General features: G+C 41.2%; 1 protein-coding gene across 1 annotated transcript; it reads left to right on the top strand.

Moving 5' to 3' along the window:
• The first annotated feature begins 2,228 nt into the window (after positions 1–2,228).
• RND3 (Rho family GTPase 3) lies at positions 2,229–21,268 on the top strand. The gene is made up of 5 exons (XM_054562329.1): positions 2,229–2,672; positions 3,121–3,208; positions 14,435–14,544; positions 17,486–17,620; positions 19,323–21,268. Exons 1-5 carry the CDS (start codon positions 2,523–2,525, stop codon positions 19,572–19,574), a joined length of 735 nt encoding a protein of 244 aa, XP_054418304.1. The 5' UTR covers positions 2,229–2,522; the 3' UTR covers positions 19,575–21,268.
• Positions 21,269–25,405: the final 4,137 nt, after the last annotated feature.

Here is a 25,405-nt window from a genome sequence, read left to right as displayed (position 1 = left end):
TGCTAAATGAATTTTAAATATATATATATTAAAATATATATATATATATATATATAAAATATTCACCCACATGGAGCACTAAAGATTCAAAGAAGAAAAGGAAAGAATTCTTACCCTAAACAGACTCAAAGCCTAGTGACTTCTGGATGTTGATATTCTATCCTACTACACATCCACTAAATTTCACTCAGCAATGGTAGATTCCTGGAGATTCAGGTAACCTGATTTCCAAAAATAGTCATCCACTCTGATTCCAGATTATTCACTGGTAAAGTAATTATCCCTCTCACTTTGTCTGTGATAGACCCTGTTTACAACTGTTATTTTGACATTATCATTTTGCTCTCAACAGTGTCCTAGCTTATGATAAACTACACAGTTATCCTGTTCCTTGTCAGCCAATTACTAATAATTAATAATGATTGCTAGTTAGAGTGGTTTAACCATATAGAACATATCAATTCAAGAATGTGAAAGGTCAAGTCATATCTCTAGAAAGGGTCAATTTCCTAAGTTAAAAATCTGGGGGGAAAATATGATCTATTTTGAAACTAGGATCTACTATGGAACTAGGATCTATTCTCCTAGTTCCAGTTAATGAGGCCACTAATTAGGCCAGAATTTCCCAAGATATGTTCAGTAGTTCTGAGAAGTACAAATAAGAGTTATGTGCTTACTATAAAATAGGATTATGATTCTTTATTTTGCCAGACACTAATCTGCAAACGTCACTTGTATTTCCTCAGAATTACTATTATGACTCCTATTTTACAGATGATGAAATTGAGCCTTAGAGAGGTTCAGTAAATCATCCAAGGTCACACAGCTAGAAAATAGGAAACTTAGTTCTCAAACACACCTCTTTGTGATCTCCTGCCCCCAACCATTATGCCCATTGCTTCTGAAACAAACAAGTAAATAAGTTCATAAAAGATTCCTGTACCTAAGTAGATTTGGGGATACTGGGTTAAATAAACTATGCTAAATAGGCCTACTTTTCTACAAGACTTTTTTCTTTCTGCAGTATGTCAAAGTGTGTGGTACATCTTCAAGGAGTAGTATGAGCACAGTACCTCCATCACTAATTGGGCCATGGCACCCTTTTCTGTGAGGAGGACTAAGTTCTGTAGAGCAAAGTTTAGCCTGTGCCACTTTAGGAACCGGAGCAGGGCCAGCTATCCTCTTCTCTGTGGTCAGCCCTCCATGGTATAGACTGTGAGTCCACACCAGGGTCTTTCTTTGTGGGGCTCTGGTTTTATCAGTACTGAAAGGAAGAGGAGACCATCCTTGGACCTCTGAGACTTCATGGTCACAGCGTCGGGTGCTTAGATTCATCTTTTGAATCACCTTTCATTGCGCATCTTCACCTACCATATTGAACTTTCTGGTTTTTCACTTCATCATCTTTTCATTTATAAGCCTAGAAGGCTTCATAGGGAACCTTTAAGTTGGTTTTGGCCAATGTCTTTACTAATAGCTGAAACCTCCTGACCGTTTGGAGCACAGAAGATGAAGATTGGGGTAGGGGGTGAAAAAGGAAAAAAGCTCATAGGAAAAAGAGAACAAATGCATGGGCCACTTTTAGTCGTCTCTGAGACTTTTGAAGTGAGTTGAGTTTCCAGTGGCTTCTGTCACTCACTTATGAGCATCTTCTACTTTTCTTTCCTCTCTGTTCCCACCTCCTCACTCACTCCTCAAATTCCTTCTGCCTCCTCCTGAGTGACTGAAATTGACAGGTTTCTCAAGTCAGTCTATTACTGTGACCCAGGCGGGCCAGTTCCCACATCTGAAACAACCTGGCTTAGCCTCTGTTTTATGGTCTATATACCCAACACAAACCATTTTTCTACAAAACAAGCACTTAATGCTTCCCCACCTAAGACTTGCTTCCTATGTTTTATAAGGGTGTCTTGGGTGACAAATGTTTTTGCTTTCATAAATGTTCAGGTGGCGTCTGTAGATCAGCCCTTATTAAAACGTGTTTAAAAGGAATTCTAATAAAAATCAATATGCACATAGATTCCGTTTTCCAATTCCTTCCAGACTTGGGCAGTCCTATCCATCCGCAAGGCTTCCAGGAGTCTTCAAGTTGTCCAAGAGCCTTGGCCTGGAAATAGATCCCGCGCGGTCACCCTAGAGGGCGCACTGTTTACATCTTCCACTAGTAATGAGACAGCGCTCGCTCCCAGGCTCCATAAAAGGGGAGGAGGCGGATCAGTTTCCTTCTCTCATTGAGAAAGAAGAGGATTGGAAGGCCGAGCGTATAAAGCCGCGCAGAGAGCGTGAAACAAAGCAGTCGGATCGGAATTGGACTTGAGAAGTGCGGTGTGGAGTCAGGCAGAAAACTTGTTGGAGGGGAGTAACGAGCCTGCTCCTCCAGCTCTTCTCGTCTGCGCCGCCGTTCAGGGGTTCTCACCAGCCTTGCAATTTATTTTTATATCTGCTTTTTATAGAAAGAGAAATATATATATTTTTCCTCTTAAGAGAAAATTCCTGTTCTAAGAGAAAATAAGACAAGATCAATGAAGGAGAGAAGAGCCAGTCAGAAATTATCCAGTAAATCTATCATGGATCCTAATCAGAACGTGAAATGCAAGATAGTAGTGGTGGGAGACAGTCAGTGTGGGAAAACCGCGCTGCTGCACGTCTTCGCCAAAGACTGCTTCCCCGAGGTGAGTGTGGCTGGCCGGGGCTTAGAGGAGGGGGGCGGCCCGCCGTGGCCCCCTTCTCCAGGTGAGTTTCCCTTTGCTTTATAAACCCTTTGTCCATTTTTCCTTTTTTTAACCTGTCTTTCTAACCCCTTACTACTTTCCCCCTGGTTAGACTGCCCGGAAAGGGAAAGTGGGCAGGAATCGTTTAGGGGTTGGGACGCGCCAGCACATTGTGCTGTTAGCTTCTGAAACTTGTCCGGTCATGTGCGCAGAACCAGGCGTTGGGAGATTTGGGTTCTCCTGTCTTGAAAAGCCGGGTGGGGCGAGTGGGGAGTCACGCAGGGGTTTAGGAAAAGGTATGCAGTGTAGTGTGTGACCTGGTGTGTGCCATTTTTTTTTTTCTTAAATTAAGGAGGCATCGTATATTTTCAGATAACCTCTTTGCGCTCTTCTGTCCGTTTTTGTACAGAATTACGTCCCCACAGTGTTTGAGAATTACACGGCCAGTTTTGAAATCGACACACAAAGAATAGAGTTGAGCCTGTGGGACACTTCGGGTAAGAGTCGTCGGACCGCGTGGCGCTTGGGGCCGGTTTCCAGCTGTTCCGGGGTGCGCGGTGGGTCTCGGGATCTCGCGCCTGGGAGCTCAGGAGCGGCCGGCGCTCCACCAGCGCTCTGTTCCCCTCGGCTAACGTTGCCTTTTCCAAGGAATTCCCGAGGCCCCTGCTGGGTGATAATTTTGTCCCTTCTGGGTGAGGACAGTGGGGAGAAAATAGCGCTGTGTGACCGCAGTGTGACCCCACGGTGGAACCGCTAGCAGCCCGGTGGTCTGGGAGCGGTTGGCTCGCGAGGCTGTGCCCGAGTCGCCTCGCAGCTGCCAGAGCGGCTTGCTGTTGGGGGTGATGCGTGCGCCGCCTCAGAACCACCTGGCTCCCGGCGGGCACCCATCCAGGATCTAACCTGCTGATTTTGGGGGAGGCGGGGATCGCGGCGGGGATGGTGGGAAGTGGGAGGTGGGAGAAAATCCCTGAAGCAACGCTGTTACGTTTGAATCCCGCCCTTGGTGTTGGGGGGGTGGCGACGGGAGGAGTAAAGTGAGCGCCAGCGGCTGCGGCGCTCGTGACGCCTACCGCGAGGAATGCGCCGGCAGCGGGGGCAGGACGCAGCCGGCGGCCCGGGGCGTCCTCTCCGCGCCGCGGGCCTCTGGGCAGATCTGCAGATCGGAGCTCTCCTTGCCTCCCTCCCCCCCCCCCTCCCCCAGCTCCTCGTGATCACGCCGTCCCTCCCCTACCTTGCCCCCGCCTATGCCAGTCCCTCTAGACCCCCATTGCAGCACCCTCCTTCCCGCCAGCCTGTAAGGCCGCGGGCCGCACTATTCGCCTTTGACCTTCCCGTCCAAGTTGAATTATTGGCGTCGTGGTGAATTATTTTCAAGGGTCTGGGGTTCAAGACAGGGTTATCGTCTTCCCACGCGCCCACCCATCCACCTGGTGGTGGTAGGGAGGGCCGGGTATCCCGCGGGACGGGGGTTAGGGGAAAGCTTCAGTGCGTGGCTGTTACGGATTCCGGCTGGGTCTAAGGCGGTGCGGGTCGGAGGAATCACCTGGAATCTGGGTGTGGGGTCCACGCACCCTCCGCCCCCGTGTGCGGTGCCCGGGAGCGAAGGAGTGCCTTTTTCACGAAGGGTATTGCCTCAGAAGGCGGAGCCACCGCGAAGGGCGGCTGAGGGCTCCTCACGCTTCTGTGTGTGAGCTTAGCGGGGAGCTGGGCTGCCTCGGGTGAACCAAGCCAAATTCTGGTGAAACTAGCGCTCAAGTGCCAACACGTAGGTTTTGCTGTCAAGTTGGGGAGGCCTCAAAATGAGGCTACGCTCAACTGGGAGAGTAGCCTCGTAGCAGTACTTCTGAGCAGTGGGAGGACCTCATAACCTTAGACTTGAACCTCTGGAGCCCCGGAGGGACTCGGGATTTGTGAGGAGGAGCAAAGGACCAGTCTGACACGGTCGCCGGAGGCAATCCCTGCACAAAGGCAAGCGGGAAGTTTCTCACGAGCGCCCCTCGTGGTCGGTGCCAGATGCTCTGAGTTCTGCAGTGAGAAGAGCCGATTTTTATTCCAAGGAGAGTCAGGCGAGCCTTGCCAAGGGCAGCAGAACCGGGACCTCATCGTGTTTTGTATTGGGGCCTGCACACAGACAGTCTGGCAGCTGTAGGGAAGGTGTTGATAAAATGCTAGTGTTTTCTTACCTTAGTAGTTCTATCTTCAGCATTGTTACAGAGCCTGGTATTTAATGGCATCTAATTCCCACGCATATCATTGTATTTGTTACACCTAGTAGGCAGTGCAGCTGGTTTGGTACCAGTAATTAGCACCGGTACTCCTCCCCACCCCCGAGCCGTGTTTGTGCCTAATGCATGGTAAAAAGCGTTTAGGCGTGGGGTCTGTGAGTCTGATCCAGTCGTTGATACAAAGCTGTGGTTAGATTTTAGCTACCGGTTACCACGGATTTCTGTGTAAAAATCCCCTACCTCCCTGAGTCTCATTTCATTATCTGAAATAAGAGGATAGAGAGCTAGATAATGTGCAGGGTCTCTCCCGCGTTTGCTTCTTGGCTTTAGTACACTGGACAATCAAGTCTTTTTGTTTCCCAGGATGTTGGTTGGCTTCAGCTCTTAGTCCCAGTGGATCTGGCATCCCATGCTGGGATTTTCACCACCCACAAAGCAAGCCCCTGCTTCCTGGTGGATTTAGGAAGGAGACTCATTTGGGTAGGGGAGGGGAGTGGGTAGGCTCACAGGAATGCAGGGTTATGCATCCCCTGTCTCAGGCTTGAAGAGTCACAGGACCACCAACGGAGATTTTCGATTAGGCACCCAAAGGGCTAAAATTGACTTTTTTTTTTTTTAAGGAGAAAAAAGGACATTGTTTTCCAAAGGCTAGAGAACAAAACATGGGCAATTCATAGTTGGAGGCTATGCTTCACATGTGCAGATAAATATCACTTCAGATATTTTTCCAATATTTAATTTAAATTCTGTGGTTTGTAGTCTCTGCATACATAGCATCATATCACACACCGTAGTCATCCAATAAAATCTGTTGCATGAACAGATGAATATGCATAGTTTCCAAGGAGATGAGACTTCCTGACATTTATTACCACTGAATTACCTGTGCACAAAGAATGGCAACTTTATAAACATTGCTTTTTATCAAATTAAAGATAATCACCTGAAGTGAAGTCTGTAGTGAGGTAATCGCTTGCATTTTTATTTGATGAAACAAAACCTATGCATGTTTACCTAAAACATAAAGGTTTGAAAAGACTGTGATTAAGAAAATATCACTGCAAAATTACTCTGTAATGAAATCTTTGTTTGAATTGTGGCTTATACAAATGAGAAAGTGCATAAAGGAATTAGTTAGAATCCCATTATGTTGTTTGTGAGGCAAAGTATTAGTTAATTAAACACACTTGCCAAGCACTGCCTAAATTCTAAGAATAGACTGTTTCCACCAAGAATGGTTTGTCATTCATGAACAAAACACATCTAGCAAGAACCGTTGCATCAGCAGCTAATCATTTCAAGCGTTTCAACATTGTTCCATTGCATCTCAAGATTTTCATGGCAAATTTCTAAACAAGAGTTATTTTTGACAAATGTTTGACATTTTCCTTGCCCACTAAGGCATTTGTTTAGTTCAGGTTGTGAAAATAATTGCATGTGCCTTATGCCACTTGTTATATTTATTTTTTCCAACTGCTATCAATTTAACTCTGGAGATAAGATCTAAACCAGGTCTTCAAAGTCCTGAATGTCAAAAAACATTTTTTTTTTCCTTTCTAAAACTTTGCAAAAATTAGACATTTATTTAGGGAAAATTAGATGTGCCTAACTTTGCTTATATAGGGCAAGAGACTGCATAAACTTTGTTCTTTGAATGGCATTCACATCCTGTTTAGCCTCCTAGCAGAGGGGCAAACATTCAGGAGACAGCATTGGTTCTTGCCTTACTTGGCTTCTATACTTGGAGGGCTTCTCATAAAGGGCCTCCTTTTCCCTCCAGTAGTCATACAATATGCATAGTCAAAGCTCTTGTCCATTTGGGTGTAGGAAGGAACATCAAATGCAAGTAGGCTGTGTGGGACCTCTTTGTACCAAGAGAAAAGATAACCCATTCCCCACTCTTTAAGACACAGAAACTTAACAGTGCCTTCCATTCTCTCTATCTCCCTTTTATTTTCCTGCACCTATTACAGCAGGCCCTATGTTAGGCCTTAGAGGTGCACTGTTAGTTAAAATAAGGCCCTGCCCCTGAGTCATATGATCCAGGTGGGAAGGGAGTGGGGAGAAGGAATCTCCCCATGTAGTGTAGCTCATATTCAACTTCTGATACGGTTCTTGCACCCACTGCCCGATGTTCCACTGGTTACAGTGTATTTCCATTGTCAGGCATCCCAAGTGCTGATAGGCTGTCCTCAGGTGGGAAACAGATCCTCCCTGCCACCCCCAGCGCACAGGCGAGTGAAAGCAACCACAGTGGCACTTGGCCATTTGGTTGCTGATGGCTGCTTAACATCACTCCAGCCCTCCTGAAAGTACACAAAACCTTTGAACTAATGCCACCATGAGCAGGGGTGCTAAAGGTAGTGTTTGGATACAGATCCATAGTTTCTTGATTTTAATGAGAAATATTTCCTTTTTATTGATAAGAGGAACATTTTTATTTATAATTGCAGAAACGCTCTGAATGATTTTCAGATTTACTCAGTGAGTTTCTTCAAAACCATGGGTCATTGTTTCAGCATTTTGAGGTGGTAAGTTGAGATCCAAGTAGTTCTAATATCATGTGCTTCAAAATCTGCCACCATTGCCAAGCATGGAAGCAATTTGTAGCACAGAGCCAAATGCCCACTAAGAATGGAAACTCAGTCATTTAAGGATCACCGTATCTTTTCCTTAAGGGGTTTGATTGCAATGTAATGTCAGCACGTGTGATTTAGGGAGTAATAACCATTCATGCCAGTTTTTAACCAAGGCAAGTTAATGCCCATTTTATTTCAGGCATGTTATTAGTTTTAAAATACTCAATTCAGCTGCTAAACTTCAGCCACAGTTACTATTCTATTGCCCCATGAACACTCTTTTGAATCTTGTCATGATACAAGCTTCTTCTAGGGCCTAAGTGCTACAGGTAGCACTTCCTATAGTTATTAGTTATTAGCATTATTAACAAAGAATGTAGTATTCGTTAAATTTTATATTAAAGGAAAAGGGAGGAAAGAAAACTCTTGATTACTCATGGCCTGAGTCCTCTGTAAACATGTCTACCTGTATTGTTATATTTTTAACTTACACATTTCTTTAAAGAATGGTCTCTGAGCCCAGCACTCTATTGAAATAATTCTTAACAGGGATGGAAATGTTTCATCTGTGTTGGAGATTAGTGTTAAAATTAATTCGGAAAAGCAGCTTTCAAGGAGATCACTAGTCCTTCTTTTGTGATTTAGCATGTAAATTAACACATCAAGGTGGTATATATAGAAAGGATTGTAAAGGGAGGAAGCAGGGGTGTTTTTGTTGTCGTTTTGTTTTGTTTTTTTAGCTTTCTGTGTGCTAGATGTTATGGAATCCTGGAGGGGACAGTGCAGAGCTGAGCAGGAGACGCTCCTGCCCTCATGGTACTAACAGTCCTACCTTTGGGGCAATGATACTTGTTTAGGGGAGGGTGAGTCCCGAGCCGTGAGGTTTCACCTAGCAATGGGAGGATCCAAAGAACGATTGAAGGCCACAGAGCCAGCCCAGGCCCCTGACTTACGACATTGAGGCCCACCGTAGTTCTTTCCTTATCTCTGTAAGTTGGCTCAGCTCTTAAGAAGTCCTTAACATCCCTCTCAATTAGGAACAGGCTTACATTGAATGATTTTCAAGGAAATCAAGACTTCTGAAAGTTGAAGTCTAACTGAAATTAGCCTTGCTAGAGGTAGAAAGAGGGCAGGAATCTACAAAGAAGCCAAAGACTCATGTGTGCTTTTGTGATGTGACTACCAAGGACAAAGTTGAAGAAAACCAGTTTGATCATAAGGTAATAATGATGATCCCTAGGAGCTTAGAATTTCAAAACCAGGTTCAACTCTTCAGTTTCTACTCTACAACCCTGTAGGAGATATGGATTAAGGAAAAACCAGATAGTTCTTAAGTTTAGATGGTGATTTTCAATAAACAGTTGATTTACAATATTACATTTGGAGATTTGTTTACTACGCAACAATTTTAATTTGAACCATGGATCAAAAAAAAAAAAAACAAATTCCCTTTCTGAGTCTACACCTATCTCTAGATCTATTCATCAGTTTTTATTTAAACCCTTTTTATTGCTGGGTTTCCTCTAACGTAGTTCCTTGCTAAGTTGCACATTTCAGTGAGACATTCATATTGGTCATTCTGATGCCACCTGAAAAAACTAGATGTTTCCTCATTAATACAGTTCTTTTGCATAAAGATAAGACACCAAGGATCCATAGTTTCTCCATTTAGCTCATGATACCTGGTGGGCTGTGCCAAGTCAATTAGTTGTGCCTCAACCATTTTCTAATGCCCCGTAAATGTCTTCTCAGTTGCTCTGTATTGGCAACATTACTCAGAGACCCCCTTGAGAAAACAAATTCCCATTAACATGGAATGTAAGCTGCCTCAGGAGTTTGGCTGGGTATTGTGCACATTGGCTTTGAAAAGTGAGCCTGATGACGTTGGATGTGGCAAGGCAAATGCACACACATGCAACTCTTCTCCAAGGACTCAAGTATTATAGGAACATAAGATCTTTAATCTGTTACTGAAGGACAATGTCCTTTAAAAAAATTATCTATGTCCACTTCTATTGTGCAAGTTCTGTGACTTACCATGGTTCCACTTTAAGTAGAATATTTGGATTCTTATATTTTTTAAGCATCTCAGTAAGACTAGGAATTTAAGGCAAATGCTCTATTTACAGCCCCGAAATAGCAATCTTATTTCTACCTCATTGACTTTCCAACTACATTGTCTCCAGAAATTGAAAATACTGATTCTATTTTCAGAGCAACATGGAAGTGCCCCCTCCCCAACCAAAGTTTTCATAAAATTTCTTTATAATTCCAGTTCATGTGAACATACAGAAGAAACAAAATACTCTTCCTAGGAATGTTTGTTGCGTATTTGCGGGCATGGCATTTGTAGGGCATGCTGCTTGAGAAAAGAGTTTGGGGTCTTAATTCTGGGCCAGGCACAAAGAAACAGTTCTGCTCGCATTTGATTCACATTGTTGAAATGTTGCTAATTTGGAGCTTTCACTCTGAGTAGAGGTGGTGTGAAGAAATGGAGTCCGGTGATGACTGAGCAGATCGTAGACTCGTGTTAGCTGCTGTTTGGTACAGATGTTCTTTTGGTGACCACTAAAAATACCAAAAGTTAATCTGTTTCCTCTGCCAAAAACATCAAATATTCTTAATTTTATTGTCTTTGTAAGGAATTTCTTAAGGAGAAATGGGAAGTTTTTCCATTGAAGGCTCAAGTAAAAGAGGTTATAATTTATGAAACATTGAGCTAGAAGAGTTTTCAGTTCTCAGACTTCTATAGAGCCTCAGAGAGAACTGGTTTGGCAGAAGATTCCATTAAGACTCCCTTTTGGGCATGAATCTTCTCACATATACGTTTAATGATGTACATATATGGTATGTTCTATCTTTGTGAAAGGATGACGTATACAGGCAGGTATGTGTCTGCAGAATTAGTTTCTGGGTGAGGCACTTTGTGACTGTTCTTGGGCTGGAAATACTGCTCTCACCCCGAGTAGATGGGTAGACCTGACTTTTCAAAAGCCTTTTAAAACTTTGCTGGTGTTTGCCAAACTTGTGGAGCTCCGAGAACCACAGATGTGCACTTATTCTAACCTACACCCAAGCTAAAAGGTGTTTTTAGGGGGTGGGAGGTGCATATGTGGTATAGTTGTTTCTTAATAGAAAGTTTTCCTGAGGATTTTTCCTTTATGGCCTAATAGGTTAACTAGAAGGGGCACTGGAATAGTGCTGTGTGCTTAAGTTTCACGTGGCATAAATAAGAAATGCTGCATCTAAGGTTTCCATAAGCGTGAAGCCTATTCCACACGCTGAGAAAATTTTATTTGAGAAGGTTCAGTACCTAGGCTTACTGAAGTTAGCTCTAGTACATTTTTGGATACTAAGTGCATACATCAGTGCCTACTGTGTACTGCAGTTAGAGTTCAGTACTCTGCTACATAGTAAAAAATGTTCAGCACTCTTTCTGGTGTTGGGTTTAGTTCTACAGTTACCCTGGAAGCTTTACACCTGCATCTTTAAAAATATATTTCTAGAAGTTAATGTTTTGCTGTTTGGCTTAACAGACTGTTTTAAGACTTCTCTCAGGGGATGTGGGAGTTAAGGGCAGTCATTGTTCTTGTTTCATGAGGTTACTTTCGGCTCCTTACTTTGGTGTCACTTCTGCCTCCCCGTTTTGCTTCTCACTTCACAGGGGCATTCCTGGAATTCCTCTTTACTTTTTCTTGGCTGGTGAGTTATACCACACATGCCTGTGATTATACCGTGCGCTCTCTAGCTTTGCTTTCCTTTGTGCAGTAGCTTGGGCTTTATAAAAGAGAATAGAGAAGAATTCAAAGTGCTTAAACACAGAATAAACAACTGTCAAGTTACACAGGATTTTTTTTTCCCCTCTGAAGTTCCTGCTTTGCTTCTGAATTGTAAGATTTTTTTCTTTTATAATTCTATATTAGTTTTTTACTATTAAAAAGATAGACAATAGATTTTCTTACCCAAAAAGAGTTTTAATCTTACCCCATCAAATAATATAATGAATACATGGTCTTGTTATTTTTAATGACAAATTACTTTTGTAGTTAGTGGTTAGACAAATTATGCTTATAACTACTAAATGTGGATATCAGTTTTATGACTACCCTTGGGTACTCCTGTCGAACTAAAAGTCTGCTGTCCATTAACAGAACTAATAGGACAGGATCAGTTCTATTTATAAGCAAGGTGGTTAATTTTTCATGAACTTTTGCATACATATGTGTTTTCATTCAAAATTTGAAGCCAAATAAAAACAAACAAACCTACAGAAGAATGTGGTATAAGTTGCCAACTCTGCTGCATTTTAAGTTGGGATAGTCTGTAAATTTTGCAGATATTTGAGTGTGTGCACTAAGCACAGAAAGCAGATTGCTGGATTCTAGCCAGCAGGAATCTCCAGCCCTGACCAAGGGCAGAACACAAAGCCAGATCCCCTTTGTGGCTGAAACGCAGCGGGGAGGGAAACCCAGCTCACAAAGGGCCGGAGGGGTGTTCTCTGCAGCCACGGTGACTTCAGCGAGGAAACCATTTTCTTGGTAGTCCCAATGGTAATTACTCTGTTTTAACACCTTTGTGACTCTCCAGCTGCTCTCCTAAATTTTGTATTTGGGAAAGATGATCTCCATTGTTATGCAGAGTAGTTGTGGATTGGAGATTAGCAGTGGTACCTCATCTAGTCTCAAGTCATGTTCTTAAGGAATAAGGTACCTCAGGAAGTCTGGCCTCCCAAGTGCAAATCTGAGTAAGACCGAAAAGTGAGTGATTTCCAAGACAGAACACCTCTGAAGGCTACTCAGGTTTCTGACAACCCTCATTGTTGGAAAGCACTGATTTTATGGGTTTGGGGTCAGCTCATCTCCTGCTAACTTGGAAGAGCAGAGGAAATCTGGTGTACGTGGCTGGTATTTGGATTTCCACTCTATGATCTGGAATTTTATGACTCTGGAAAGAGATTCCCTAATGTTTACAGCAGCAACTGTGTTAAAGTTAAACCTTGGACACAAACAGGAGAGATTGCAATTCAGAAAGTCAGAACTTCACAGAACAAATCATGGAAAGTACCATTTATCCATGGAGAGTTATAAGCCATCTCATTTCTGATGCCTCTCAATAATGTTAAAATTAGTGAATTATTTATGAGTTATTCTCTTAATCTCAGATTTCTTTAAGTGGCTGAAAAAGCAGGAGCTGCAGCTTGTCAATTTTAGAGATATCCTTACTCTAATATGCCCTAATATTTTAAATGACTTGATTTAAAAAACAAACTCTGAACCCTTTAAGCTTTTGCAACTTGTCTTTCAGTTGTCAGTCTACTTCACTAGGGTCCTGATTCTAGATGTGGGTAGGAAGCTGATTCAGCTCATGAAAAATTCTGGCTTGGATTGTGCTTACTCATATACTTTCTTCCTGATTTCTAGGACACTTCCTTCCTCCTTGAACGGTAGACACACCTGGCTTGACTTTGTCATTGTCTATTTCTAAAACAGTTAATGTAAAGGCCACAGTGTTCCTGGGGTTCCCTAGTGAACAGTAGGGACCCAGAATGTACTGTGAATAGAGGATGGTGCACCCCAGTGACAGTAACTTGTAGATCTCAAGAGCAGCCTCCTGAAAAATTTTGTTTTCATAGAAATGTAAAAAATTGTTTTAAAGGTTTTAGTCTTTCCTCCTGATTTTGACTATCAAGGTTTTGATTTATCAGGAGACAGCATGTCAGGTTTTTCTGCTAGAAATGGAAGGCAATGTCAAAATGGCATGGATTCTCAAAAAGATTTGGGTGGCTTAGATTTTCTTTCTCTACTCTGGAGGCAAATACATACATATATATTTACCCTAGTAAGATGATTTTCATATTATGCCTGTGAAATGTCAATATACCAAAAATGATGTTAAAAAAAAATAGTGTGGGCAAGCTGTATTTGATTTTTATAGTCACACTATTTTATAATTGGCCTCATGTAATTGCCCATCTTTTGGGATTCCTAAAGGAAAGGAATAAATTTCCTAAATAACTATAGGATTCTGTGGTTAAATTAATTGTCTGGTAACTTAAACCTTTATGGTGCCCTGGATTTAACTCAGGCCAGGATCCTTGGATCATGCCTCAGTGTCACTCTCAGGGGATGGAACTGTGTAAAAAAGTGACATGTTCCAATATGGCATTTATTACATGCTTTGGTTGTAACAGGAAGAGAGGCTAGGTAGGGTTTGAGGGTAAGTTTAAGTAAGCAAGCTCAAAGGTCAGTGGCTTATCCAAACTTGTAACTTTGAGATAAGGTGGCGCAGATGCAGCGGCTTACTGTGGTTCTCTTTGGATAACTGAACCTACCTTTCATCCCTCCTGCACTCATCCGTGTTTATGGTGCTGGCTACCATTCAGCAGTTTATGGCACCGACACAACCATAACCATAGGTAATACCTACTGATCCCTTACTAAATGCTAGGCCCTGCCTGGGTTTGTTTAATCCCAGGTATGCTGTCCTCATTTATGAGTGAAGAATCAGGCAGGGGGTCCTAGAGCAGCTCTGCCCCTCCTTCCGTGGTAGACAGGGTGGGGGGGGCGGGGGCGCGGGGTTGGTTGCACTCCAGGCCATCTGGCTCCAGCAGCCTCTGCACTTCACCCAGGTGCCTTGGGATTTACTCTGGACTGTGCAGATTTCAGCGAAAGATCCTGGCTCTTCCCTTTGAATTCACATCAGATACAAGGGAGGCTTCTTGCCTCTTCTGGCAAAGATGAACATATTACTACTCAGCCTTTTTTTTTTTTTTGGCATTCATTCCCAAGAACTAGAGGAGATGGGAGTGATGGCCCATGTAACATTCAAGGGATTTAACTCAAAAAGGCAGGATTAATGCATATGACAGACAAGGGATTTTCATCTGAAAACCTGTGTATCTTTCTTTGTCTCTTCACAGGTTCTCCTTATTATGACAACGTCCGGCCCCTCTCTTACCCAGACTCGGATGCCGTGCTGATTTGCTTTGACATCAGTAGACCAGAGACTCTGGACAGTGTCCTAAAAAAGGCAAGTGCTGGGGAACGAGGTCACAGTTCAGTACTGGCCTATATAAAATAGAAACACGGGGTCAGCGGGGGAACTCAAACCCTTTAGTTGATGCTCTGCTCCATATTTTGTAGTTAGAACACTGAAAAAAGACACTTTTACACTATGACAGGGTTTCTATATATGTCACCAGTTTTGATGATGAACCTGCTTCAAATCTGATTTCATTTTAAGAAACAAAATACCCTTTTTTTAGAGCCTCTCTGTTTATACTTTGGGCAGAAATTGTGCAGCTAAAAATAATTATATTTCATTACCATAAAGCATATCTTCCTTGTTTCTTTCCTTCCTTCATTTATCCTATAGATTGTCTTAGTTTATAGGTTTATATTTGACCTCAACTCAGTGAAATGAATGCAATAATAGCTGTTTTAATAAAGAAAGTGTTTCAGTAATGATGTTATTTAGAAACAGAAATAGAACTAATATAGGAGGTATAGGGGTATGTGTCCAGACATTAGACAAGGCGACTGGTAATTAGGTGGATGTCAGATACTAATAAAAACAGTTAGTGGTAATGTCCTAGGTGATGACACATTCCTGGTCTCTGGAGGCGAAAGGACCAAAGGAAGCTCTGGGCAGAACCAAGGGGAGGTCAAGAGAAAGGGGACCTGCTGCAGGTGGGTCGCAGGTCCTGAGAAGGCTAGTGGAAGGAAGGAGCTCTCCTTGGCCTCCACCAGTCTAGGACTCTACCCTGGCTACTTACAGAAGGCACACGCTTCACAATGGGTCAGCGTTTATTGGCCAGTAGCTGTTTTCTCAGTCCTGGACTTGAACGCTGTGGGTTTTCAGAATCAGACTCTGCTGAACAGCACCCTCTTCTCTTCCAGCACTAAGGCTTAGACAGAGGATGTGGCTGAGACCGAGGCAGTGTCTTCATAAAATTTTGTTTTTATTAATTTATATTTACTTACCGTGTGTGTCTGCTTGTCTTTTGTGTCATTATAAAATTAGGGTTTGAAGGAGAATCATCACCCATCTCTTTACTAAATAGGACAAAGATAGGTAGCTCAATGATATATATATGAGTTTGTTAAAATATCAAGGTTCTTTTTTACTCTTTACCTCCTTTCAATTTTGAGTAATGTGTATCTATCACAACTAATGCTACTATTCATCAGATTCAGGCAGGAATACACCTTTTCTGTCTTCAATGCTTGTAAACAGTTGCTAGACATGCAGGGGAGGCCCGTCACTACCCAGCTGAGGAACAACATAACAGCATGTCTAGTGCTTGTTTGTAGATAAAAGAGATTGCTTATTTCCTGGATTTTTACTTGATGCAGCATAGAATTGTGCATAGTTTATGATGAAGAACCTTGCTCCTGTTTCATTTTGTTTCGACTTCTGAGACCAAATGAATAGTGACTTTGGTCTTAAAGATAGTAGTGAGTGTGTTTTACATTCATGTGAGGTTTAAGGCTCATGATAACCCCTGGTATGGTTTGTCTCAATTAATTGAATCCTTTAAGTCCTTGCATATCAAAAAAATTAGAGTGGCTTAAAGCAGGATCAATCATACTCCTTTTTTCAGTTCACCTTATAGTTCTTAAGTCCAGTACCATTCAGCGCATGGCAGATGCTCCTAAATAATTCTGGAAGGGAGGGAGGAGTTGGTGGATAAATTAAGCTCTTAGGCAGAATATATTGCTCCTTTCAATCCACTGTTGTGCTTGAGAGTAGAGTTCGTTTCCCACAGGACGTCTCTGGGTGATCTAAATTACTCCCACAGGATGTCCTTCCCAACCAGCACTATATACATTACTTCATCACCCCCGCTTTTCTGTGAATTCCCTGTTTGGAAGGCACAGTCTTGTCTTAATCATCCTTGTAACCACCACAATATTTAATAAAGTGCTTAATGCATGTCTGTGCCTGTGGGAGGGGAGAGTCAGGAGGCGTGGATTCCTGATCTGAGCCCCTCTGGCCCCTCCTCCCCAAGAGCCAGAGGTCTCCTGTGAACACTCGGAACTCCCGACTCCCACCCTGATGGTTATCTCAAGCTCGAAGAAGTGAAATCATAAAAAAGCATCCATTTACTCTTTAAAGGGACAACTAAAAAGGGATCTCCTGCCAGGCATTTCTGAAGGTTCTCATGATTTTTGTGAGGTCACAAAACAACTAACCACATTGGACTAAATTGAAATATTTAACAACTTACGTAACTTAGAACTCACTCAAGGGCCTCTGAGCCACAGGACTAGATGTCTTCCTGATAGCCCAAGAGATGGGACTTTGCAATGTCGTGGTCTTTGTCGATTCAGCCACTTGAATGGAAGGTCAGTAAAGGCGAGACGAATGGAAGCTCCTTAAAGGCTGGACATTCTGTTTATTAACTCTATCTCTAGTCCTTGAAATCTCAATGCAGATTTCATCACATGGTAGCTGCTCCATCTTTCTTGGTGGGACTGGTGACTGCATACCTGTGCTTATGTGGGCTCCATCTTATTCCCAGCCTTCCATGCTGGGAAGTGTTAGCTCAACACATACAAAGATATAATCACTCCTCACAATATATAATTATACTTAAGGCACTTTTTATCTTTTAGAGATATCCCAATAATTAAGAAATTACTGAAGCTACCTTCTGACAACACCCAACAAGTCTCTAGCAGTAGGGGCAGATACTGAGTCACTGAAAGAGAGAACAGATAATGATATAGATAAGCCTTCCTTATGGATCCACTTGAAAATGTGGTAAAACTTAATATCTACTTAGAAGATAAATGCAAGTTTGCTTCTTCATCTGAAGTCTCTCTCTTTCTTTCTTTTTTTGACACTTTCTTTTGACTATCCTTTATGAGCCCCATTTCCAGTGTCTGCCAGTGGAGAAATAGGAAATTGCTTTCCATTGTATGGATGCCAGTGCTTTGTTAATGATTCATCCTTTATTCCCCCATAGTGGAAAGGTGAAATCCAGGAGTTTTGTCCCAACACCAAAATGCTCATGGTTGGTTGCAAATCTGATCTTCGAACAGATGTCAGTACATTAGTAGAGCTCTCAAACCACAGACAGACACCAGTGTCCTATGACCAGGTATGTATGTGGTCAGCATGCCAGTGTGGATTTTAAAAAGAATGACAGACATGGAACATCAATCATCATAAAGAAAATAAAAACTAGCTACTTTTCTTGAGGCTCAACCAGTGGTCAAGTCCAAGTGCAGGACCCTTTTCTAAGATGCAGAGTAAGCCCCATGTGTCCCGATTGGGACCAGCTGTAAACATAGATAAAAGGGACTGGTACTTTGGGGCCTGTGCCCTCATAGCAGCATCTTAAGCTCCTTCAGGGCTACCTGTTGGGTCAATGTCAAGACTGCAAAGTGAGCACCAAAGTGGTCTGGGGCAAGGTTTGGCTGAAATTGTGATGCTTTTGATGCTTGAGCCTCTGAAAAAGTTTTCCTTTTTATTGGGTGGTTGGGGGAGGGGGGGTTACTGTATAAGTATTCATATGTGTGTATGCATAAATAAGACATTTGGAAAAATCTTTTAAAATATGAATGCTTTGTCATTTAGTAGGGTAATCACGTGGTGTTTCATAGCTGATATCAATAGTGGATCAATCATATGCTACCTTGTATATTTCTGTAACTTCCACTAGATTTAAAGGAGAATGTGGTCAAAATCAGTAATAGTCTTTAAGAGAGTTAATCTTATTTTACACTTAGCACAATAAAATACTAAGAAAAGAAAAATCCTTTGTCAGTAAAGTAGAACACCCATGAAACTGTCTTTTAGAGATTCATCTTTTCTTCAGGTGTTTCCCCTAAATTTAGAAAGGAGGAGAATTGGTTTTAGGAATTTATTCTTAAAATCTACAAACAGGTTTTTAAAGAGAGTTCATGTTGAAAGAGCTAGAATTTTTTTTTAACGTTAGTTTAAATACTGTAGTCTTTGTCTTGCATTTCTAATTAATGAAAGTTTTGTTAATAAACTGTTTTGATGCACATGTCTTTATTGTTCTATACACTGGGTTGTATGATCCATGTTTAGACATTACATTACCTGTATTTTATGTTTACTAAAGTTATAGATGTCAAAACAGCAGTATTTCCTCTACTTATTTTAGCCCTAAGACTCAATTATGTACATCTCAGAATTGACCCTGTATTACATCCCTTATCCCTGTTTTTTGGTATAGCCTATTGAATAGTCTTTAGTGCTATATACACTCAAGAAAAGAGAAATGGAGGTGTTAGAACAGGCTGGGGGCTGAATTACCCCTGCGAGAGCCATGTGGAAAATGTATCCTTTACATTTATGATCATCAGCTGACTTTTTCTGATAGCAGGATTCTCTGGGTAATTCCATACATTACTGTGGCCTGGAAGAACAAAGTGTCTAGTTACTCTTGGTTACAGTTGATTGTGAACATGAATCACCTCCTTATCTTCTCTCCCACTTTGAATCACCTCATACCAACTGATGATTGGGGCCTTCATTTTTGGATAACCCAGTGACACTAGATCAGCCTTTAGCACCTCTAGGATGTCCAGCGCTATCTACTGAGTGATGAACATTGAGCATTGTAGGACGGGGTCTTGACTGCAAATATATATGCAATAATAAAGAAGGCAGTTCAAATTTAAAAACTGGTAATTTTTTGCAGAAACACTTGGAAAATTCAATTAACGTTAAAAATGTTTTGTGATGCATTATCATCTTGTGGTATTAGGAGACAATTTGTAACTTTCCCCAAAGACTTAATGCTGATTACAGTCCCTTTTTTTACTTCTCAGGGGGCGAATATGGCCAAACAGATTGGAGCAGCCACTTACATTGAATGCTCAGCACTACAGTCAGAAAACAGCGTCAGAGACATTTTTCACGTTGCTACCTTGGCATGTGTAAACAAAACAAATAAAAACGTTAAGCGGAACAAATCGCAGAGGGCCACAAAGCGCATTTCACACATGCCCAGCAGACCTGAACTCTCGGCAGTTGCTACGGACTTACGAAAGGACAAAGCGAAGAGTTGCACTGTGATGTGAATCTGCCGTTATCTTCAATGAGGACAAGGAAAATTAGTGTAAAAAAAAAACAACCCACCAACAACAGAACAAAAAGATGAAGTCTGAATGAAGTGCATAGCCAAAGTCACATATTCTGGAGGCTTGGGAGGCATTTGAAAGGATGCTCATCTTTTTTGGAATCCTGTCCTTAGGTTCAGCATGTAGAACAAGTGTTGAGAAGTGAAGACATTGAAGAGTTCTGAAGTGTGACTTGAGAAATATGCCAAAAAAGAGAGATTCAGATGAGCTAGAGGTAGATGAGGAAGAATGCGAGTACCTCCAAGAAGAAAAGTCGCTCTGAATGGTGCTTGCGTTACTATTTTCTTTGTTATAACCTGTTCATGAATCTCTACTTTGATTTAATTTTTAAATGTTTTAATCTCCTTTACAAAAAGTATATATTAATATACCGTCCTCATTGGGGAACTGGCACTGTGACCTTAGCATTTAGTTTTCTAGAGGATGTGATCTAATTTCCTTCTAGCTCATCATTAAAATGGAAATTGTATCAGGACCCATGGGATATCCAGAGGAAAAGTTTGTGAGGCTTTGAAATCTTGCCTTCCTGAAGATAGCTGAGCAAGATGGCTCTAAAGAAAGGCTTTTGCAGTCTTGCAGGATATGCAGACGAGCACTGCTACAAAGATTGAATAGATCAAATAGAAATAAAATGTCGATTTTTATTCAGTCTGATGGTTCTGTTCATCGTTGTGATTGTCATTAAAAAGTGGTAAATTGCTCAAGGTAATATTTTTGTGCGCTGTTTAGAAAAGAGGGTGTGTGATTTTTATTTTTTATTTTTTGCCATTGGTAATGAAAATACAAAGTCAAATAAAAGGTGTCTTGGTTTGACGTCATAGAATGAATGATCCGAGGAGGAAAAACGTAGGTACTATTTTCACCTGAAGAAATAATGAAGGAATAGTAGCAGAAAGCACAGTTTGTGAGTAAAGCTGTCTGGAATTGTTACCAAAAGTACAAAGCAAAAGGCCTGTTATTTGGGGGACGAAGCTCCAAAGCAGCATCTGACGATCGGTTGGTTTAGTTCACTTTCTTTAGATTAACACGGTAAGAGAAGGATCCTCTGGTCCAAGCTTTAGAGGAAGAATCCTTACTGAGAAATTATGTCATGTCCATCCAGACACTACTAGCCATGTCTAGAGAGTGATTGCTAAACCTCAACCAGATGCTGCCAAGGCCCCTTTCAATACTTGATTGCTGTTGTTACATAAAATAATCAGCATTTAAAATAGTTTACAGATATTTTCAACCAGTTCCTTTTAGAGCTTCTTTCAGAGAAGAAACCAGATCTGACCTGTTGGCGCTTGTTGAAAACGAGCTTTCTTTCCAATGATAAAGCTTCATTTTTGAAGTGTTGAAGCTGTTGCTCCCATTAAATTGTGGCAGGAGAGGAGATTAAGGTAATTACAACATTTAGTTCTATGTCCTACAAGCACTTTGTTTTGTCTCTGCAAGAAAATACCATTCCAGCCATTTCCCACGAAATACAGACATTTTACCAACATAATATGCTTTGACTGATGCAGCATTATGCTTTGGGCAGTATTACAAAATAGCTGGCAAGTGCTTTCTGTATTTAAATATTGTAAAAAGAAAATAAGTTATAACTGTTATAAAGCAGAACTTCCGTTGCATTTTTTTTTTTAATGTTGAAGTCAATTTGTATGTTTGGTCAATGTTTCTGCAGTATTTATTAAAACATACTTTTTTTTTTCCTTCAAATAAAAAAGTAACCATGTCTTTGTCTAAATGTGATCTGCCTTTTATTATCTACTTCCTGATTTGGCTGTTTAGTTTTGTTCTCTGACAGAGATGATTACAGAATCTGGCCTCACATTTCCAAACCTAAGTAGGCTTTGGAATTTTTTTATTCTTGGCAGTCATAACAGTGTCTTGGGGAAAGATAAGTCTGCATATATAAAGGGTTTTCATGATATTTGAAATCACAAGGACAAAATGGAGCATAGCCTAAGTGATTTAATCATATACATGAAGAGCCATGATACTGCCTGGAATTAACTTGTAGAAAATGTGGAAATTCCTTGCATACTAGTAATGACACAGTGTGGTACAGTCTCAGCTCATAGATTTAATTCTGATGTGAGACAAGTTTGTATCCCTACCCTCTGAGACCCCAAACTTCAGTCCCTAACCCAGTCATCCACCTTGCAGTTGTTCATAGAAGCCGATTATGTAGATGACCCAGGACCCAGATATTGCAGCTGTTCGAAAAAGGGGAAAAAAGCAAAACAAAAATAGCCTTGTGTGTTACAGCAGCAACTCTGTAATACAGGACAACATAATTTCAGTTCCTGCAGTGACCTTAAAGATACAAAAGAAGCTTAGGATCAAGGGAAGCCTGGGTCCCCATAAAACCAGTTCTGTCTTTAGCAAAACCTCTTAACACATATTTTCCATAAATGTCCAAAGATACTCAAAGAGGGACTTTAAAACTTAGCCATTCTTTCTAAACAGCTGTCACTTCATATAAAGGTTGCATCATGTGGCTTTTTTTAATGGCTAGAAATTGTTGAGGTATAGCTACTGGGAAAGAATTCTCAGGAGCACAAACCAAAGGGAAAACCCGAGGATTGAGCATGAGTGAATGAATAAAAAATCATTGACATTATGGGACAGCCTCAAAAGTTTTAAAAAGCACAGAGAATTACCAGAAATGTTGGTAACATTCTTGTCAGCAAGTAGTAAAAAAAAAAAAAAGGTGAGGTTCTGCTGACCTTGGCACTATTATAGGTTGTACAGTAATGTTTCCTTCTGGTGAATTGTTCCTTTCCAGCAGCTTTAATTTGTTAAACCAAAAAGAAAAAATCTGTCTTCGGCCCTGGGCATGTATGCCTTTTCTCTGACTTTTTTGCTTCAGCAAACATTTATTTTAAGCATTCTGTGAACATTCCTTTCTATTGATTAATGATCATGATTAATGCCTCTTTAAATACTAAAAGGTGATTTTCAGACTCTGAGTTAAGACTTTAATTGTGTCTCTCTCACTTCTATTAATCTTTTCCAGGAATAGTTGCTTAGACGATTTTGGTCTTATAGGGAATGTGACTTAAGTCCAAATTTAGAAATAACCCAGGGAATTCTTTATTATTAGAAGGGATAAAAAAAATATCACCTTATCCTCTAAGAATCCTAAAACTCTTCAAGGCTGCATATCCTCTTTTTTGATGAATTATTTTGACATCAGCATTCTGTTCTACATCTCCCATTTTTTTATTTTGTCATTCTTCCACTGACTATGTATTTTTTTAAGTACTACTATGTACTGGGAGTTTTCTAGACTTAAACCATAAAACAAAATCTCTGTCCCAGGGAGTTTATAATCTAGTAGAGAAGGGTGGGTCACAAACCACACAATGCACCAGGTCAAGGTGGGATCTCCATGGACATTAACAAGTCACAGTTATTGGGTTGGTGGCAAACACTCCCATATTCGGTCAGGAACACCAATGCAAAAAAGCTGCATATGTTACACGACGTTATAGCTATAATGAAATGACACAAGAGGAATTTTCAAATGCATCCTAATGGTTCATTTATGGTGATTATGGAAGAGCAACGCCAGTGGTGGTAGCCAGTTGTCATTGTACAATAACCTTAGATTTTTGTGGCTAATTAGAAGTTCAGTAAGGGAAAATACTCCAGATCTGAACATGAACAGTCTGCTCTGCTTGTTATAAAATGTTGCTGCATTGCTATAGTTTCTTACTTTTCTGTGAAATTTTCAATTGTTGAACATATTGGAAAAATGAAAATGAAACATAGTTTGAAATAAATGAAATAAAACTTAATGATAAAATGAAATTAACTCTCAAAAGATTATAAAAAAATGGTGGTATTTATATAACACTTTGGGTGAAAATGGAAAACTCATTTCTCTAACATTGAAAATATATATTTACTGAGAGTCTAAAAGATCTTTTAAAAAGTATTCACTACCAGTGTCTTCTAAAGCTCTCTCTGTACCTCTTCTGGGAACACAGGAAACAGTCTAATGAACCCTAACTCTGAAAACTTGGCAAAGCTCTCTTTGGGATATATTTTTTTTCAGATTCTATTTCTTTTGAAGGGAGTCATGAACATTGAGGTACTGATGCTGGGCTTCTATTTTAAAACAAACTTTAAAAAGGCATTCATTCCACAATGAGAAATGAAAACTGGGTCAGTATATGATCAGTTCCCTGCCAAAGTAATAGTTAACACTGAAATTGCACAAATTGTGTGCCAAACACTGTCCTAAATGGTTTATACAACAACTCATACCTCATCACAAATACATTCACTAATTTAACTGCCATCAACTCTGCTATTTTACAAATACGGAGCTAGGTAGGAAGAGTCAAGATTAGAACTCAGACAATGCAGTGGGCTCTGCAATCCCACAGTCTCTTCTCAACTCCATCTTATAGGCAGATACTTCACATGTGCAGTATAGGGGCCAGGTGCATGAAAGCTGATGGCCAAACATCTGGTTTCTTAGCCAGAGTGTGGCCACATCCACCTTGACCTCTCCAAGTCAGCACCCTTGCTTGTCCGCCCCACGATTACAACCACTTCCTGATTTCCCACACACTCCTCTCCCCACTTTCCCCTCCGCCTTCACTTCCATGTTTGCCCTGCTTCCTGGGTGGTGGGAATCTTCTGAGGGGACAATGGAAGGCCCTGTGTTGGTCTGCTCAGGCTGTCAAAAGAAAATACATGGACAGGGTACTCAAACAACAGATACTTACTTCTCACAGTTTGGAGGGGTGCAACTCCAAAATCAAGATGTCGAGCCATCAGGCTCCTGGTAAGAGCTCCCTTCCTGGATGGTAGACAGCCAGCTTCTCTCTGTGCTCACATGGCTTTTCCTCCATGTGTGTGCAGGGAGAGAGAAGCAAATCTCTTCCTCTCCTGACAAGGCCACCAATCCTGACCCTGCACTTATGACCTCAGTTAACCTTCATTAGCTCCTAAAAGCCTTATCTCCAGGTATAGTCACATTGGATGTTAAGGCTTCAAAATATGAATTTTGGAGGACACAGTTCAGGCTATAGCAGGACCCGTGGGTAGTTGACACGCATTGACTTCCACAATCCAAGGCTTCTTGAGCTTTACTAGAACTAAAACATTTCACAGCCATAGTTCTAAAATCTTCCAACCTAAGATGGACCCTGGAGGAGCCAGCATTAAAATCAGGAAACTGTAGAATAGAAAAAGCTTTGGTACTCTGACCACTAGATAACTACGCAGTTGCATCAAATTCTTTTTGGAGTAAGACAGATACAAATAATAAAACATATGATAATGGAAGGTAATCAGCTAGATTAACCACATTCTCCTGAATGTAGATTCCTTATTTTGAGGAAGTCAGTTAGAGGGGAAAGTTACTTTATTCCCTTTTAGTATTGCAAGGGTGTACCCCCAGAAAATTGTTGACTTAAGGTGTTGAAGATTAGCCAAGAGTTTCTTTCACAAGGTACTGGCACAGTCCCAGGCCACAAGGCTGGACAGAGAAAACCTGACTCAATTCAAATAATGTAGTGGTTTCCATTCCACTGGTCATGATCAGGGCAATTTAACTAACTGTCAACAGAGTTGGGAGAAGTGCTACCTGTACCTGCCAGCAGGATTGTGTGGTAAGGGTTTCTCCTTAAGGGCCATTGTACTCTTCTGGAAAAGATATTTGTTCTGCTCTTGTTGGTCTAGTTTCTACCTTGCTCAGCCCCTGCCCTCTATCCTCTCCATCTGACTGGGCCAAGCAGTCTTTTCTAATCATTTATTCATCTTTT

Source organism: Pteronotus mesoamericanus, unplaced genomic scaffold (genome assembly GCF_021234165.1).
Source record: "Pteronotus mesoamericanus isolate MK-2021 breed Mesoamerican mustached bat unplaced genomic scaffold, CSHL_Meso_final scaffold_651, whole genome shotgun sequence".
NCBI lineage: Eukaryota > Metazoa > Chordata > Mammalia > Chiroptera > Mormoopidae > Pteronotus > Pteronotus mesoamericanus.
This window is presented reverse-complemented; position numbering and strand designations above follow the sequence as displayed.